This window comes from Chrysochloris asiatica, unplaced genomic scaffold (assembly GCF_000296735.1).
Source record: "Chrysochloris asiatica unplaced genomic scaffold, ChrAsi1.0 scaffold00194, whole genome shotgun sequence".
In the NCBI taxonomy this organism is placed as follows: domain Eukaryota; kingdom Metazoa; phylum Chordata; class Mammalia; order Afrosoricida; family Chrysochloridae; genus Chrysochloris; species Chrysochloris asiatica.
The window spans coordinates 1666836-1686851 of record NW_006408712.1 but is presented as its reverse complement, the minus strand read 5'-3'; the positions used below and the strand labels follow the sequence as shown (position 1 = coordinate 1686851).

At 38.7% G+C, this 20016-nt stretch overlaps 1 protein-coding gene across 1 annotated transcript in view; it reads left to right on the top strand.

Moving 5' to 3' along the window:
* Positions 1 to 288: 288 nt before the first annotated feature.
* Positions 289 to 20016, top strand: part of MAP4K5 (mitogen-activated protein kinase kinase kinase kinase 5) — a 142830-nt gene continuing 123102 nt past the window's right edge. Inside the window, 1 exon segment of the mRNA XM_006872337.1 lies at positions 289 to 396. Within this exon segment, the coding sequence (XP_006872399.1) occupies positions 289 to 396 (108 nt within the window).

Here is a 20016-nt window from a genome sequence, read left to right as displayed (position 1 = left end):
TGGCAGCCAGGGAGGGGGAAGGGCCGCGGCTGGAACTGGGCTGCGGGGTGCCGGGGACCCTGCGAGGCCGACGTCTCCCCGGAGGCCCCAGGCAGAGCGGAAGGGAAGGGGGCGGGGGCGCGGGCCGCTTGGGGGCTTCGTCCGTAGAGCCAACCCGCCTTCGCTTGTCCCTGTTGCAGGCGGAGCTGCGGGCAGAGGCTCCATGTTGGGAAGCGGCGCCGCTTGTCCTCGTTAGCGGGAATCGGGGCGCTGCGGGCAGAGCCGGCGGGGGCCCGGCCCTGAGCGAAGATGGAGGCCCCGCTGCGGCCCGCCGCGGACATCCTGAGGCGGAACCCGCAGCAGGACTACGAGCTCGTCCAGAGAGTCGGCAGCGGCACCTATGGAGATGTCTATAAGGTGAGGCAGGCCGAGCCCTGGCCCTTAATCGGACTTCTATCTCCCAGTGGCCGGCTAGGTCCAGGAGTTAGGGTCACTTTCTGGCGATTTATGAGCAGAGCGGAGGATGCCTTATTGTGAATCTTGAAGATGAAGCAACTGGGGTCCCGGGCACTCTGTTCAGACCACCCTCGATTCATTGGTTGTTGTTTGTTAAGTCTTTACCAAACAAAGTGCAGACTTAACCACACCTTTGCAAACCATTCATGTACTGTGTGCGTGCATTTCCTATTTAAGGCATACTTAAGGTCTTGAAGGGAGTTTGAATTTACTTATAAAGTTACACTTAAGGATAGTTTAGTATTTTATTAGCCAATAGTCAATTTCTACTAGTAGCGACCCTGTATAGAGTGTCCGAGGCTATAAATCTTTACGGGATCAGAAAGCCTCATCTTCCTCCCATGGAAAGGTTGGTGTATTTGAACTGCCGACAAGGTTATCAGTCCAGTGCTTATGCTGTAGCGTCTTGGTGTTTGTTGTTGTCAAGTGCCATCGGGTTATTCTGACTCATAGTAACTCTGTTAATAGGGTTTCCAAGGAGCAGCTGGTGTGTTTGAACCACCAATTTTTTGGATCGCAGTCCAATGCTTATTCTCCAGCACCACACCATGACTCCTTAGTGTTATCATAGCAAAATACTTCTCACTAGACAGAAAAGAATGCTGATATTCACATATTTGCATTAAAAACAAAAAGTCTTGTTTAAATGGATGAGTTTGATTGAAAATAACATTTGAAACTTACACCTACATGTTTACTGTAACTCAGTTGTTGTTAAGAGCTATATAGGGTTTCCAAGGAGCGGCTGGTGGGTTTAAACTGGAGACTTTGTGGTTAGCAGTCCAATACTTATCCTAAGCACTACATCAGGACATCACAAGCAAATTATACTAGTTCAGAACTGTTGTTGTTAAGTACTGTTGAGTCCATTCCAACTCAAAGCTACCCTGCATAGGGTTTCTGAGGAGCAACTGCTGAGTTTGAACTGGGTTTGACAATGTGGTTTGTACTCCAGTGCTGATCCTGTATACAGTGCCACACCAGGAGTCCAGGTCAAAATAAACGTGTGTGTATAAATACTATGCCATATAGGTAGATGCTTTTCCTAGAAGAGGTTTGATCATTTGTATCTACTTGATGATGAAAACATGACATAAAAGATTCAGCTCTTTTTTTCTACTTCAGTTTCTCTCTGGGATTTATAACATCACCAAACCAAAAGCAGATAAATGCCACTTTTTATTATGTTTTCTTTTGTGTTATTTGAGACAGATTATTAAAGTGTGTTACTCTTAATTTAAGATTAAAAATAATCATAACGTAAGCAAACTCAATTCCCTGTTTTCACAGAAGTCTGGAAAGAGATTGAAATTTCCTTATGCTTAGTTCTCTGTTCTGAAAAGGCAGCTTTGATCCAACTCATACAGTTATTAAGGGAAATTTACTTTGCATTTTGCAACAGTTTTGTTTATTGGGTTTAACGATGCTATAGTTTCGTATGGGTAAATGAACCACTAGACTGACCCCTCTGGACTGTGTTTTTGTGTTGGCACAAATGGTAAATATGGAAGGAAAACATCACTTCTTCCTATATACCTGCTTTTGTTTCATTCCCTCTCTGTTACTAATAAAAGTTCATTGTGGTGTTATGACAGACAGCTCTAGCGCTGTTTCATTTACTAAGATGAACTGTATTGGATGGGCTTCTTATTGGTTGTACAGCTATTTGAGGTTTCTATCCTAAGCATGGTACTAGGTGGTATTGTTAAGTGCTGCTGAGTTGGTTTTGACCCATAGTGACCCTGTATAGGGTTTCCGAGGAGCAGCTGGTGAGTTTGAACTGCCAGCCTTGCAATTCATATGGCTTTGTAGTCTGGCACATTAACCCATAAGCACCACACCAGGACTCCATGGTACTCGGCACTGGAGTGTTATATTGCGTGCAAAGTTCCAGCAAAGGGGATAATTATCACAGAATACTCTTCTTTAGGTAGAATTAGAGGTAGTTAACTCTTAATTGTTTGTCCATGCATTAGCTGTTACATGGAACGGCTTTTTTTTTTTTTTTAAGAAAAATGTAATTTCTGTTTGCTTCTCAGTTCTACTTTTTAGTCATCATTGTATTATGACTCACTCTATATCAAATCAAGTCATTTTGGCTCATGTTAATATTAGTAAAAATTCCAGTTCATGCATATTTTTTCATCTTCCTACTACAGGAAAAATTTAAAGGAATATTTTCTTCACAATGATTCCCAGGACTTCTATCTTTTTTCTTTATTGATCCATTAACTAAAACAACTAACTGGCACAGGATTTTATTCTTGGCAGGGAAACCAAAGGGTTATATCAGTGTTTTACTCTGGTGCCTCCTTGCCCTGTGTCTCTCTTCTTCAGCCTCCAGACCAGCATTTTTGTTTTGTTAGGTGCCTTTGAGTCAGTTCTGACTCATAGCGACCCTATGTAGGGCTTTTAAGGAGCATTAGATGGATTTGAACCTCTAACCTTGCAGTTCACTGTCCACAGTCCAGTGCTTATCCCACAGCACCACAGCAGAACTCCAGATAGAAAAATTAATATTTACTATTCCCTGTCCTGGTGTGGCACTGTAGGAATAAGCACTGGACTGCAAACTGCAAGGTCAACAGTTCAAACCCACCAGCCACTCCTTGGAAAACTTTATATAGAGTCACTGAACCAACTCGATGGTACGTAGCAACAAACAAAAACAACCCCACCCTTCACACTCGTGTTCCCTCGCTCTTGCATATATGGATATACACTCATTCCACACTAGGCCAGTCTCCAGTTCCTAAACATTCTTCAGACATTTGTAGCACCTTGACTTCAGTTGTTGTTTGTTCTAATTATCTAGAATCACCTTCCAGTTCCATTTCCATCTGGTGCTGTCATACTTTTCCCTGAAAACTTTACTCAAATGCTCTTCTAGGAAACTCTAGTCCCTTTCCTTTTGCAACCTTCTTCCCTGCTACTCTCCTGCTTCCCTCTTTCTGCTCACTGCTCCTTAAACATAACTAGCACCCACCTTTGTTGAAGAGCAAAGATGTCAGCTTGAAGACTAAGGGGCGCCTGACCCAAGCCATGGCATTTTCAATAACCTCATATGCATACGAAAGCTGGATGGTGAGTAAGGAAGACCATAGAAGAATTGATGCTTTTGAGTTACAGTGTTCGAGGAGAATATTAAAAGTTCCACAGGCTGCCAAAAGAACCAACAGATCTGTGTTGGAAGAAGTGCAGCCAGAGTGCTCCTTGGAGGCCAGGATGGCCAAACTTCATCTCTCGTACTTCGGGCATATTGTCAGGAGGGACCAGTCGCTGGAAAAGGATATCGTGTTTGGTAAGGTGGAGGGTCAAAGAAAAAGACCCCCAGCGAGATGGATTGGCCAAGTGGCAGCATCAGTGGGCTCAAGCATGGCAACAATAGTGAGGTTGGCCCAGGACCGGGCAGTGTTTCATTCTGCTGTGCATAAGGTCGCTATGAGTTGGTATAGACTTGATGGCACCTAACAACAACAACAAACCTTTGAGCCTTTGTTCTTGCTAGTTCCTCTATTCAGAATATCTTTACCTCAGCAGTCATGTGGCTTGCTACCTTTTCTCCTAGGTTTTGCTCCCTCCCATCTTCTTTTCCTACTTTATTTACTGTTTGTTCCTATTACTATCTACTGTTATTTTACTTTCTTGCTTATATCTATCTCAATCCATTAAGATACTCAATTAGGGCCAAGATTCTTTTTTTTTTTTCATTGCTTTGTCTCTAATATGCAGAAATTCATGTCTTTCTAAACATTTGATGAATGAGTGAATGACTATCAGTAAGCCTATCACCTAGCTCTCTGGTATTTACTTTAGACATTGCAGCACTAAATTAGCATTTAGTACTCTCTGTTTCTGTAGTGTTTATTATAATGGCATTTCCATTGTCAGTGATCTAAGTCCTATAGAATATTGTCAGTTCATATTTACTCCTTAAAACGCCTGAGAGAACAAGTAACATTGTATTTGTAGTGCTGCAGTGTTTTTCAGGGTGATCAGAGTCATGTTGCTGTTCATCACTGTGTCTTTGATGATCTGAAAATCCAAGGAAATTTTAGATGTATTTTCAATTGGTATCATAAGCTAGTAGAATAATCACAGTGAAAAATAATGCAGGTTATCAGTTAAATAGAGAGATCTTGTCAAATACTAATATTGTTGTTGTTAAGTGCCATCAAGTCCAGAAACCCTGTATAGGGTTTCCGAGGCTGTAAATCTTTGTGGGAGCCCAAAGCCTCAACCTTCCTGTGGGCTGATCTAGTGGTTAGTAGTCCAATGCTTATCTTACAGAGCTACCACACTCCCAATACTAATACAAATGATCCCTGTACAATAGTTTTTGTTTACGTATTATTTTATCTGAAAAATAATACGTTTATGGTAAATAATCTCAACAGTAAAGAATGATGCAAAGTGAAAAATAAGAGTCCCCTGATTACTTTCATCTTCCTTTTCTAGTTCCCTGACATAACCACTGGTAATTATTTATATGGAGTCTTGGTGTGGCTGGCGCTGTAAGATAAGCATTGGACTGCTAACCAGAAAGTCGGCAGTTCAAACCCATCAGCCATTCCTTGGAAAATCTATTTAGGGTCACGGAAGTGACTCAACAGTACTGAACAGCAACAACAACAGTTATTTACATATCTTTCTAAAATTTTTCTTTGGGAACTTAAACATACACATCATTTGACATCTACTTGGTAGGACAGTACTATTACTCTTCTGAGAGCAGATAATGCTAGGTCATCTCTCCTTGGAGTCACTACTCTAGTTAAGATTTATCCCCACTTTTTTTTACACCTGGAGTGTCTTTTAAAACAAGGCCTTCAAAAGGGCTATAGGTTGGAGATTGAGAATTATTTTATGTTCTTCAAAACCAAAGATCTTGTCTACAGCTCTTTTCTTTCCTGAGAAGCCCCAAGAGGGAGACAGGGAAAGTTCAACCTTCAACTAGCTGATGATTGAAAGAAGAAAGGACTATAAAGATTCTTTTAGATAAATGGGATAAATTATTGAGGACTAGAGCAGGAAATGTTAGGGCGGGGGACACAAAAGAGAAAGTGAATGCTGTGGGAAAATGGATGAAGAATTATATTTAAATTAAGCAGAGTTTATTTGTAACTACTGTAAATTTTCAAATCTGCTGACAGGAAGGGGAAGTCTGGAGATTTACTATCTGTGTTACCTTTTGTTCCACTGATTTCTGATACAATCACAAAAATTTGAAAATTTACAAAGCTAATGTGTTTCCAAAAATGACTTTTAAAATGGGATCCTGCTTGATTGATATGACCAGTATTTTCTCTGGTCATTAAAACTTTTTTTTAAAGTACATTGAATAAAACTTTGATTTACTTAGTCATGTTTATTTCTAATTTTTAAAATTGTTTTGCAATTACGTATAATGAGATTTTTGTAGAAATTTTGTCATGTCATCTAATCACTTCCTTGGAGTTCTCTGAGTGATGACTGGGTGTGCTGTAATGAATCCCTCCTGTGGGGTTCTATAATCGCTTCCTTCTTTCCTCCAAGTCAAGAGTTACAATTCTTGACTGGGTCTGGGTACTTTGAATGGAGTCCTAGGATTCCGTTGTTTAGAGAGAAATTGTGATATAGCACAGCACCTCTATAAGAATTCATTCAAAAACTTTCTACTGGGTGCCCTCTGCTCATTAGGGTATAGGGATGCAAATGTTAGAAAGTACACTATTACTAAGGAACATACAATTTTGTTAGGAAAACAATACATAGTAAGCAATTACAATTTGGTAAGTGCCATGGAAGAGAAGCTTTGTGGAATCAAATAGGAATGCCCAACTCTTTATTAGGAATAGGGAAAGGGAAGAGAAGGAACCGAGACATGGACCAAGGGTGATTCATAGGGGAGGTGATTTTAACTGTATTTTAAAGAAGCAGGGTGGTTTCCAGTTGGACAAGATGTGGGAAGGTATTCTAGATGATGGGAATAGTATGTGCGATTACATTGACACAGAAACAGTGGTGACCTTGAGGGACCTGCATTTGCATTCCAGGTTTGGTATGACCAAGCCTAGGAGAGATGTCATAGATAGAGAACAGAGACTATTTCCTGTTAGGAGAAGTCCAGATAATGGACCTTGTATGTCATGTCAGAGAATTTGGACTGTTTCCTATAGCCTGAAGAAACTTTTTAGGGTAGACTCTCTGGTGATGTAGAGGATGGATTGGGCAATGTGGTTGAACGTATAGAGAGACCCATTACTGAATAATCCAGATGAGAGTTAATACAAGCCTACACATAGGCACAGGTACCAGAATTGAGAAGGAGGGATGGATTTGAGTAATATTTAGGAGATGATAAAAAATACTTGGTGTTATTGGTCAGAACAAGAACTTGATGGCATTTAAATTTTTGGCTTGGGTGAATATATTAATGGCGGTTCGAAACTACCAGCCGCTCCGCGGGAGAAAGATGAGGCTTTCTACTCCCGTAAGGATTTACACCCTCGAAAACCCTATATAGGGTCGCTATGGGTCGGAACCGACTCAACGGCACTTAACAACAACAACAACAACATCAATAGATTTAGGAAACATTAAATTTATTGTCTCTGAATCTTATGTTTGGTTTTGGACATGTCGAATTGCATAGGTGGATATGTCTACGGTTGTTATGTGCTGCCAAGTTGGTTCTGATTCATAGTGACACCCTGTATATGGTTTCTGAGGAGCAGCTGGTGGTTTTGAACCGCCACCCTTGCATTTCAAACTGACCTTGTTGTCTAGTGATTATCCTACAGTGCCATACCAGGACTCTAGATATGTCTGATTTGTTGTTGTGGTTGTTGTTAAGAGCCGTAAAGTTGATTTCACCTATAGCAACCCTGTATAGGAATTCCATGGAGCTTGAACCACCAAGCTTGCAATTCAATTGACTTTGCAGTCTGACGCATTAACCCACAGCGCTATACCAGGACTCCTCTAATAGGTAGTAGGAAGTGTAACTTTGGCTTTATTATCTGGAGATACCTGTAGTAGGGATGCAGGTTTGGAGGTCACCATCACTTTATGGAATGTTAACTGTAGGAGCAATGTTGGACTGTGAGCCACAAGGTCAGCAGTTTAAGCCCATCAGCTGCTCCTTGGAAACCCTATACAGGGTTGCCATAAATTGGAACTGACTTGACGGTACATAACAACAACCATAAAATATAGGTGAGGTCACCTAGGGAGAGTTTGTAGGAGAGTTAAGGAAAGGCTTAGGGGGCTAGTATTAGAAAATAATAATGAAGGTCTGAGAGGAAACAGAGGTTTGAAGAAGTTCTTTCCATAGAAACCAAGAGTTACAGGAGTAATTTCATCATCTCCTAACTCCATTCTTATTCCCTTCTACTTTAAATGCAATGAGAAGGATGGATTGATCTCCCCAGATTGTAAATCTGAGACTTTGTTTCACTCCTTCTATAGTCCCCTTGTCCATAGAATAAAGTTTTTAGAATAGCTTGCCTATCCTGATATTCTCTGTGTTGGAGGAGAATACTGAAAGTGCCATGGACTGCCAAAAGAACCAATAGATCTGTTTTGGAAGAAGTGCAGCCATAGTGCTCCTTGGAGGCCAGGATGGCTAAGCTTCGTCTCGCATACTTTGGACATATTGTCAGGAGGGAACAGTCGCTAGAGAAGGATGTCATGCTGGGTAAGATGGAGAGTCAGAGAAAAAGAAGAAGACCCCAACGAGATGGATCAGCCAAGTGGCATCATTGATGGGCTCAAGTGTGGCAGTGGTAGTGAGGTTGGCCCAGGATCAGACATTGTTTCTTTCTGCTGTGCATGGGGTCGCTATGAGTCGGTTCCAACTCGATGGCACCTGACAACAAAAACAACAACATCCTGATATTCACTATCCTGAACTTGTTTCATTTCCTCATATGCACTCTACTTTCTGTCTTTCAGGTTTTGACATATACTCTTCCTCGTTTTCCCTTTCACTGTCTGTCTTCTGTTCTTCAGGTATCTGTTTAGGCATTGTATTTTTTTCCCCCTCATAACACATTAATGGAAATATTTATATATATGTGAATGTGTTCTTATTGTACTAATTCACAAATATATATATATATATGTGAATGTGTTCTTATTGTACTAGTAATACTTTTCTTTCTTGTTGTACTATTAATACTTTTTTTTTTTAAAGTTTTTATTGTGAATTGAGTTATAGTTTATATGGGAGAATATCAGTTTTACACTCATTGTTTCATTGCAGTGATTACAATCTTCTCCGTGCATCATCATTTAACAATATTTGCTTCTGTTCCTTCTGTGGGTTTTTTTTTGAGGGGGATGTACACAAAAACACTCAGGAATGTATAATAATTTAAACAATGATACGGTACATTCTAAGTCTTAGGCATTGCATTTTATTGAATTTTCTATTTTTTAGATTATATCTAAATATAGTGTCTCTGTAGAATAAGCTCTGAACTGCTAACCAAAAGGTCAGCAGTTCAAACCCACCAGCCGCTCCTCGGAAACCCTATACATGGTTGTGACTAGATGGCACTTAACTACAGCAACAACACTCTTTTATGTGTTTGCATAGTTTTAAATTATTTTCTTGTCATGATAGTAATCACCCAACATTGTTGCTCTTTATTCTTCCTGCTTGACTCAGTAATGAATGACAATGGGGACTTTGTGTTTACTACTGAATCAGCTAACTAGTGCCTACCACGTAGTGTGTGCTCTATAAATACGTCGAAAGAGTGAGCAATATGTATCATATAAGTAAGGAATGGAAAGGGTTCATTAAGAGTAGAGAAGTGTGTGATACAATAGTGAATAATTGTTATCAGGTTTGATTGTGAGGGTTGGAAATGTAAAGGTAGACATTTGTAGTAAAAGGAGGGGAGTGATTGACTTTGCAGTCCAGGAGCAGAGGTCCCTGGGACTATCAAGGGAGAAGAGCAGAGAATGGGACCCTACCCAGAGAAGCAGTGACTCTAGAGATGGAGGCAGAGACGATGACGTAGAGAGATGGAGCAGCTGGGGACTTTAGATACAGAGAGGGAGAGGGGCTGTGTGCTGATGACTGGGGGGCAGGCTTGCAGGGTATACCCTTTGGTTGGTTGATGATGCATGGAGGGGATTGTAACCATGGCAATGAAATGATATACGATAGGATGAATGTAAAACTAATGTTCTTCCATGTAAACTATCACATAAGTCACAATAAAACATTAAAAAATCAAAAAAAAAAAAGAGTAGAGAAATTGAGGTGTGAATGGTGAGAAGTAGAGGGAATAATTTTCCTTGAAGCTACTTTGCTAGAAGGCGGCAACAAATGAGACACAGCACATTTCTTCCTGCTGCTGTTTTTCCCTCTGTTGAGACTGAGTGATTACAGCTTTCAGTTATCATTCTTTAAGCTTATCTTATTACCCAAATGACCAAAAACCGTTGCTGAATTTAGAGAAAGAATTCAAGGAATTTGTTAGAGAAAGAATTTGAGAAAAGTTGAGAATTTAGAAAGGAAATAAAAGACAAAAACTTATGATGGGTTTGACTGCATAGGGGGAAATGCAAACCCTTCTCCCTTTCCTCTCTTCCTTCTTCCTTTCTCGCTTCCTTTTTATATATCTAAAATGGAACTTCGTTTGTTTATTCCCAGCCCCAGAATTTCCCCTGATGAATGGGGAGCTGGGTTGGAAAGCTGGGGTGACAATACAAAAGATTATTCAAGTCAGTAGGTATTTATAGACACTTTTTATGTGCCATACACTGTTCTGGGTCCTTGGGATTTTAGTGGACCAAGTGGAGGAAAATTTCTACCCTTGCAAAACTTAGATTCACATTGGGGTGGTGGGTGGTAGGGAAGGCAGTAAACAATAAATAAGCTGTGTAATATGTTAGAAGGCAATTAAAGGTAAGGAAGAAAGGAAAGATTGAAGAGTTTAACAGGTGATAAGGAATGCCATAGTGGGATGGGCGAGGCAGATTGAGGAATTATTTTGTTGGTCGTAAGTGCTGTCCAGACTGACTCATAGGGACCCTACACAGGGTTCCTAAGGAGCAACTGGTAGGTTTGAACCACCAACCTTGTGGTTGGTTAGTAGTCCAGTGCTTATTCTGCATCACCACAGATCTCATTGAGAGGGTTAGATTTGAGTAAAGACTGGACAGAGGTGAGTTAGTCAAGTGGATATCTTTGTAATCAGAAAAAGTTTTAAATTTCTCTCTCTCTGATTTAATCCCCAGAACATGTCTCTACAGCTAAATTGTAAATTTATAGCAGGAATTAGAGCTACAACACAAACAGTGCCATCATCACATCTCATTGACCAGTGCAGGACCGCAGTCATTGGATTCTTAATTAAATTAGGTTCAGCAGTTAGGGGTAGGTTACCAATTCTTGTATCTTTTTTTTTTTTTTTTTAACCCATGATTTTGTAAGCAGTGGATGAGTAGATGCTTCTAACAATGTCTCTTTCCACCAGTCTTGTCTAATCTTCCAGTCCTATGTCTTTTGAGGTCTAAATCCGAAGGTGACAGAGAATGGGTGTATAGTATAGGCTGTTTGTTATTTCACTACACGTGATATCAAAATTCACCCACTTGTTTTTTGTAGTAAGACGGTTTAACTGTGAATATATTATCTTTGTTGTGTCCTAGTAGTCTGACATTGAGAGACTATTTCCCTGTTAGGGTAAAAGAGCAATTAACTTGGAAAAATAAATTAATACCAGAAAATAAGAGCTAAAAGACTGTGGTTTAAAACCTTATTTGGACTTTTATTTATTATTGTTGTTGTTAAGTGCTGTCCAGCTAGTTCTGGCAACCTGTACAGGGTTTCCACAGAGCAGCTGGTGGGTTTGAACCACCAACTTTGTGGTTAGCAGTCCAGTGCTTATTCTGTAGTGCCATACAGGATTCATATTTATTACTCTATTTATTATATCTTGGAGTCCTGATGTAGCACCATACGATAAGCACTCAACCTCAGGGTCAGTTTTAACTGCAAGGTCAGTGGTTTAAACTTACCAGCCACTCATTGGAAACCCTATACAGAGTTACTATAAGTAAGAACCAATTTGATGGTACTTAACAACAACAAGAAAATATGTTAAGTATTGAATAAGATTATTGTGAAAGTAAAACATGAAGTGTTACTATTATAAATGTATACTGGACTGCAAATTGCAAGTTTGATGGTTCAAACTCACCAGCTGCTCCTTGGAAACCCTATATAGGCCACCATGAGTTGGAACCAACTCAACAGCACTTAAAACAACAGCAACAATTATTTTATAAATCACCGGGTTAAAATATTAGTTTTTATTTTTCTTAATACTTAGTATTAAAATCTTTAAATATTTATTTACTATTTATTTTTCTTACTGTTCATAAGTAGGCTAATTTTGTAGCTGCTCTGGACCATGACTGGGAACAAATTATTTATTCCTTTCTACTACCACAGAAATGTTTTGAAAACTATAAAAGAAGCCTTTAAAGTTGCCAGGTTGGTGAAAATAGACATAAAACAGTCCTATTGCTGCTGCTAGTTGCAAACTGGCTTGTGAGTAGTCTCAACTTTAGCCTTAGAAGGCAGATCTAGTCCTTTAGTTCTTTCTATTTTTACAGATTCAGCATTTTCACTTTTAACCATTATTTCCAGTGTTTTTGATGCAGACTAATGGGATAGAATGTAGATTGATTTAAGACTTTGTTTTATATTTTAGTTTTGCTTTCAAAATTTAAAAAGGTTTCAGGACTAAACTTTGAATTGTGGTTTCAGACCAAATACACAGGAAGAGAAACATGAAGTCTATTAACAAGCGATAGTTGCGCTTTTACAGTTTCCTTGTCAATTTGAGAACCTAGTTCCAGGTCAGATTAAGTTGGACCAGGTGCTTTGAGTATTTGTACGTTTTAGAATGTTACTGAAAGGCTGTTGTTACTTTCCGGTTCTGTGAAGTATGGTTTAAGTTAAAGGGTATTAGATGGTGTTCTGAAAAGGGAAGGATGGATTTAGACCTAATATAATTCTCTTTCTGTTAAATATTATCATTTCCCCCCTGAGATTTTGAAAAGATGATAGGGGAAGGCAGGCTGACAGTCAGGTCCTTCCTTGGAGGTGTTTGGGTCCATGATGAGTCATATTGGCCCCACCTTCTAACATTTTAATTAAAAAAAAAAAAAAAAAAAGGATTGAGATGACTAAGAGTGACTAATGTTTCTAGGCCTTTCGTAATCAGTATATCATTGCTTCTTACAATAATCCTGTGATGGTTTGGGACAGATGATATTATCATCCACATTTTACCAAGAAGAGCGTTCCTCTGTATCTTAGTGTTAATAGATGGCTCTATAAGGACTTGAACCCAGCTCTTGACTCTTCAGTCTGTGTTTCTCTCACTGTACCTAACTGCCGCAGGACTGCGTCTTTTGAGTTTACCAATGTACACACAGCACTTAACACTTTGCCTAGCACATATTGGTGTTGTTAAGTACTTTCATGTCAGTTCTAACTCATAGCAACCTGTATGGAGGTTTCTGAGGAGCTACTGGTGGGTTTAAACTGCCAACCTTTTGGTTAGCATTCAGTGCTTATCCTACCTGACCCCAGCACATAGCAGATTGTATATAGAACTTAACAACAACAACATACAAATTATGGTCAAATGACACTTGGCAGCCTCACCCCTCTGCTGAGTAGTGAGGGCTTTTATTGCTTTTTTTTTTTTTTTTGTATATGCATAAAAACTTCAAGACAAACAGGCCAGTTTTCAGAGGTACTTCTTCCTGGTTACTCTCTTGGTCATTACTCTTAGCTTCATGATTTCCAAATTATAACCCAGATTTGATTTGTCTTTACTGTAGGGGTGACATTACAAGTAGCCACCCTACAATGAAAACAAACAACTAAAAGTAGAAACACCCTTGAGTTTTGGTTGTTGGATATCCTTCTTGCTGTACCTTCTCTTGCCTGCAAGAACTTGAGGTTTATGGCTATTGTTACCAAGTTAACTCAGTCCCTTTGATTGCTTTCTCTAATGTCCTTATAAATGAAAGAAAATGTTAGTTACTTCTGCTTGTCTGTTTCGAATTGAAGGTAAACAGGACATCCTGAGAAGGATTGTGACTTCCAGCTTTGTCTTTCTGTTACTTCTCATACATATACAGCTCCTCCATTTATAGATGCTTTGTACCTTCTTGCTTGTCTCTTTTTAACCCTTCCTTTTACCAAAATCAGAAATAATCCAGCTCAAGCCTAAAATAATATATTTTGTTTTCTTCTTTTCTCGATTTAAAAATTTTGTTAAAGTACTATATCTTAAAAGATGTGCCTTTCAATGAATTACTAGTAATTTTTGCATTGTAAACATTTTTGCTTTGAATTCTAATAGGGGTTGGAGGTGCTTATATCTTTTTTCAGTTTTCTGCAGATACTCATGTTCTTTCTGCAGTAGCATAGATCCATGGGTAACACTTGCCTTCCTATCGTTGCCTCTCCCTTCCTTGCCTCAGCATAGGTAGTCTTCTTTTCTTTTACTTTTAAAATACAGTTTAATATGTATTCATTTTAGAAAACAATAAGATAGGGGGAAAATGAGAAATTACTTGTATCTTCTTTACTAAGAAACAAACACTGCTGCTTCCATTGTTGATCCAAGTAGTTTGAAATTGTTGATGACTTCAATTTTTCTCTTATTTACTATGATAATATTTATCAGTCCAGTTGTGAATATTTTTATTTTCTTCATGTTTGAGCATAATTTATGTTGAAGATTGTAGTCTCTAGCCTTCATTAATAAGTGTTTCAAGATGTCCTCATTTTCAGGAAGCCAGGTTATATCATTTACATATTACCGGTTGTAGATAAGTCTTTATATTTCTTGGCTGATTATTTGTCTAGCATGCACATTAAATAAGTAAAGTAAAAGAATGCAACAATGCTGTATTTTTTCCAGTTTGAAATCATGCATTTCCTCTAGTTTTGTACAAACAACTGCCTATGATTGATGTGCAGGTTCCGCATGCGTACAATTAAGTGTTCTGGTCTTATCATTCTTCATAATCTATCCATAATTTGTTAGGATCCATACAGTCACATGCCTTCACATAATCAGTAAAGCACATATATAAACATCTTTCTGATATTTGTTGTTTTTTACTTTGGGCCAAGATCCATTGACGTCAGCACTGGTAGCCCTTGCTCCACGTCCTCTTCAGAATCTGCCTTGAACTTCTTGTAGTTCGCTGTCAATGTATGGTTGCAGTTGTTTTGGAATTATCTTCAGCAATATTTTGCTAGCATGTGATGTTAGTGATATTGTTCAATAATTTCAACATTTTGTTTCATGCCCTTTCTTTGGAATGGGAACAAATCTGGGTCTATTCCACTCACTTGGCCTTGTAGCTGTCCTCTAAGTTTCTTAACATAGATGAGTAAGCACTTCCAGCATTACCTTCATTTGTGAAAGTGTCTCAGTAATTGTTGTGTTGAACCTATCCTGGAGCCACCTTCAGTGAAGCTTTAACTTCTTCCTTCAGTACAAGCAGTTCTTGCTCATACCCCTGAAATAGTTGAATGTCAACCAACTATTTTTGGTACAGTGACTGTGTATTTCTTTCATCCTCTTTTTTATATAACTAAATTACTGGATTTTATTGCTGGAAGGGATTTTAGTGATTATTATCCAGTCATGTTGTTGAGGTGCCTTTGAATTGGTCCTGACTCATAGTGACCCTTTGTACAACAGAACAGAACACTGGTTGGTCCTGCAGCGTCCTCACAATTTTGTTCGATCCCATTGCTGCTGTCACAGTGTCAGCCTGTCTCCTTAGGGTCTTCCTCTTTTCACTGAACCTCCACTTTACCAAGTACGATGTTCTTCTCTCGGGACTGGTCAGTCCCTCCTGATAACATGTCCAAAGTCTCACCATCCTCGCTTCTTAGGAGCATTCTGCGTGTATTTCTTCAAAGAAATGGCAGTCCATAGTACTTTCAGTATTCTTCACCAGCACTATAATTCAAATGCATCAGTTCTTCTATAGTCATCCTTATTCATTGTACAACTTTCATAATGTATATAAAGACATTGAAAGTACCATGACTTGGGTCCAGGTGTACCTTAGTCCTCAGAGTGTGATATCTTTGCTGTTTAACACTTCAAAGAGGTCTTTTGCATTAGATTTACCTAGTCATTGTATCATATAGAAGTCCTGGTGTGGCACTGTAGGATAAGCACTGGACTGCTAAACACGCAGTGGGCAGTTCAAGCCATTGGTCCATGGAAACTATATATAGGGTCACTATGAGTCAGAATCAGCTCAACGGCACTCAACAACACCTTGAAGTCTTCTCTAGAATTTCCTCCAGGGTTGGTAAATTCCAAGAGCAAGTTGATATTAGACATTTGGGAAGGTAGGCTGTAAAGAGTGGCGAGGCCTGAGGCAATCTGGAGTGATCATGGCAGTGCCTAAAATTATTCAAATTCAATTTTAAAGCTAAAACTGCAACAAACAAACAAAAGCAACTCACAGGCTTGGTCTAATCCTTGGTCTGTCAGATAGCAGTATCCCTTTTCTGTAATATACTTACCAAGTATTTAGCTAGTGTAAATAATATTCTTGAATTTCCAACTCGAATCCCATCACTCTTACCAGTTCAGTGTGTTTAACCTGACTCACAACTGCCAGCACAGCATTTCTTTTTCTTTCTTGAATTTTGGCATTTCTTTCTTTGCCATTGTTGAACGAATGGACATTTTGTGTGAGTAGCCAAGCTTCTGTGAGAGATAACTGAGGTGCACGCTTATTTTATCCTGGTCCTCAGAATTCCCCAGTGGGATTTGTTTCATCTTCTTTTGATGCTTCCTGTATTATTTCTGTTTTTTACCCATCGTTTTCTTCAGTAATGCAACTCAGGACGCGAATTTTCTCTTCACTTCTTTCAGCTTGAGAACTGCTGATTGTGTGCTTCTCTTTTCTGTTTTCTAATTCCAAATCCTTGCAGATTTTGTTATCTTGAACTGCTCTTTAAAATTTTCTGTTCAGCTCTTTACTTCATATTTCTTGCTTTCATTTTAGCTATTATGTGCTAAAGAGTGAGTTCTAGAGTCTCTCTGACAACCCATTTTTGTCTTTTCCTTGTTTTGTGCCTTTTTAATGACCTTTCACTTTGTTCACTTAAGATGTCCTTGATTATCTTCCCACAACTCTTCTGGTCTTTGATCATTAGTGTCTAATGCATCAACTCTCTTCTTGAGATGCTCTCTAAATTTAGGTGGGATGTACTCAAGGCTATATTTTAGTTACTATAAACTTGTTTTAATTTTCAGCTACAGCCTTCCAAAGGAGCTCTGCTAGTGTAGTGGTTACGAGTTAGGCTGCAAATCTCATGGTCAGCGGTTCAAAACTACTAGCAGCTCAGCGAGAGAGAAAGAGATGAGGCTTTCTGCTCCCATATATATTTACAGCCTCAGAAACTCTATGCAGTGTTGCTATGAATTGGAACCAACTCCACAGCATACCACCACCACCGCCTTCCAAATGAGTAGTTGATGATCTGTTTCATAGTTGGCCCCTAGCCTTGTTTTCACTGATGATAGTGAGCGTCTTCATCGTCTCTTCCCACAAATGTAGTCAGTTTCATTTATGTGTATCCCATTTGTTAAGGTTCAAGTGTATTGTTGCCATTTATGTTTGTGACAAAAAGGTATTTGTAATGAATAAGTCATTAATCTTGCAAAATTCTATCATGCAATCTCCAGCATCATTCCTATCAACCAACACCATGTTTTCCGATTACTAATCCTTCTTTGTTTCCAACTTTCACATTCCAGTTACCAGTAATTATCAATGCATCTTGATTACATGTTTTATCAATTTCATACTGAAGAAGTTGACAGAATTCTTAAATGTAGTCATCATTGGCTTTAGTGATTAGTGCATAAATTTGAATACTAGTGATTTTAACTGGTCTTCCTTATGTTGTTGTTGGTAAGTGCTATCGAATACTTTCAAACTCAGAGCAACCCTATGTAGGCTTTCCAAGGAGCAGCTGGTGGATTTGAACTACCAACCCTGTTATTAACAGTTCAGTGCTTATCCTTCAGTGCCACACCAGAATTCTTATCTTCCTTATAAGCGTACAGATATTATTCCTATTATAGCTAACATTGTACTTCAGTATAGCTCTTGAAATGCTCTTTTTGACAATGAATGTGATCCCATTCTTCTTCAAATTTTTTGTTCCTGACATAGTAAACCATATGATTGTCAGATTCAGAATTTCAAAGGTCAGCTTGAGAAGACAAAGTAAAGTATTATAATGAAGGGTACAACAAAGACTTGGAGGTAGAAAACCAAAAGGGAAGGACATGCTCAGTGTTTTTCAAGCTGAAAGAACTGAAGAAAGCAATTAAGTCTCAATTAGCAATATTGAAAGGTTCTGTGGGCAAATTATAGAATAATGCAGAAAGTATCAAAAGAAGATAGAAGGAATACACAGTTACTGTAGAAAAAAGAACTAGTCGATGCTCATCCATTTCAAGAGGTAACATATGATCAAGAACTACTGGTTTTGAAGAAAGAAGTCCAAGCTGCACTGAAGGCATTGGAGAAAAACAAGGCTCCAGGTAATGACAGAATATCAATTGAAATGGTTTAACAAACTGATACAGCACCTGGAGGTATTCGCTTGTCTATGTCAAGATATTTGGAAGACGGTTACCTAGCCAGCTGATTGGAAGTGATCCATATTTGAGTCCATTACAAAGAAAGATGATTCAGCGGAATGCAGGAATCATCAAATAATACATGCAAATAAACTTTTGCTGAAGACAATTTAAAAATGGAATTGCCAGAAATTCAAGCCAGAATCAGAAGAGGACGTGGAACTAGAGATATCATTGATGACGGACATCGAATGGATGTTAGCTGAAAGCAGAGAATACCAGAAAAATGTTTACTTGTGCTTTATTGACTATGCAGTGGCTTTCGACTGTGTGGATCATGACAAATTATGGATAACATTGAGAGTAAAGGGAATCCCAGTACATTTCATTGTGCTCATGAGGAACCAGACATAGACCTAAGAAGTAGTTGTTCAAACAGAAGAAGAGGATACTGAATGAATGGTTTAAAATCAGGAAATGTGTGTGTCAGGGTTGTGTCATTTCACCATATTTGTTTAGTCTATGTGATGAGCAAATAGTTCGAGAAGCTGAATTATCTGAAAAAAAACGTATTACCATGATTAGAGGAAGACTCATTAAAACTTGCAATATGCACATGACAATCTTGCTTGCTGGAAGTGAAGAGGACTTGAAATACTTAACAAATATTGAAGATTTCAGCCTTCAGTATGGATTGAACCTCAGTGTAAAGTAAACAAAAATCCTTACAACTGGACTGATAAATACCATCATTAAAAAAAAAAACAAACAGGTAAAAGATCGAAGTTGTCAGAGACTTCATTTTGCTCATGAAAGCAGCAGTATTGCATTAGGCAAATCTGTTGTAAAAGATCTCCTTAAAAGTGTTAAAGAGCAAAGAGATCACTTTGAGGACTGAAGTGCCGATGTCCCATTCCATGCTATTTTCAATTGCTTCATCCACAGCATTTTTAACAACAACAACATATACATGTGAAAGTTGGGCAATGAAGAATTATGATGTTAGCAAAGAATATTGAAAGTAGTCTAGATTGCCAGAAGAACAGCTAATTTGTCTTAGAAGTACAGTCAGAATGTTCTTAGAAGCAACAATGGTGAGGTTTCTTCATTAGTACTTTGGACTTCTTGTCAGGAAGGACCATTGCCTGGAGAAGGACATCATATATGGTAAACTGAAGGGTCAATGAAAAAGAGGAAGACTTTCAATGAGCTGGATCAACACAGTGGCAACAACAATGGATCAAACATAACAATTGTGAGGATGGCTCAGGACCAGACATTGTTTTGTTCTATTGTACATAGGGTTACTCTGAATTGAAATTGCCTCAGTGTCACCTAACAACAATGACAATGCCTAAGTAGTAATCTGTAAGTGTTCCATATGATTTTTGACTACTTCCAGCTTTCCTTGGTTCGTATTTTGTGCGCTCTGTGTTTTGATCACTAATTGTTGTTTGCAGCACTTATTTCTCATTTTGAGTTCCACATTAGTAAATGAAGGTCCTGTAGACTTTACTCTGTCTAATCTGGTGGTATAGTGGGTTAAATATTGGGCTGTTAACCTCAAAGTTGGCAGTTTGAATCCACCAGCCACTCTGTAGGGGAGAAAGGTAAGGCTTTCTGCTTCCATAAAAATGTACAGCCTTGGAAACCCTATACAGGGTTGCTTTGAGTTGGAGCCGACTCATTGGCATACAACAACAGCAACTACTTTGATGAAAAGCTTTTTAACTTGAGAAGCTTATTCTCTAACACTTTATTGGACAGTGCTCTGTTGTTATCCATAAGGTTTTTTTAAATTGTGAATTATGTGGTAGTTTAAATGGGAGAACATTAGTTTTACATTCATCCTATTGTATAT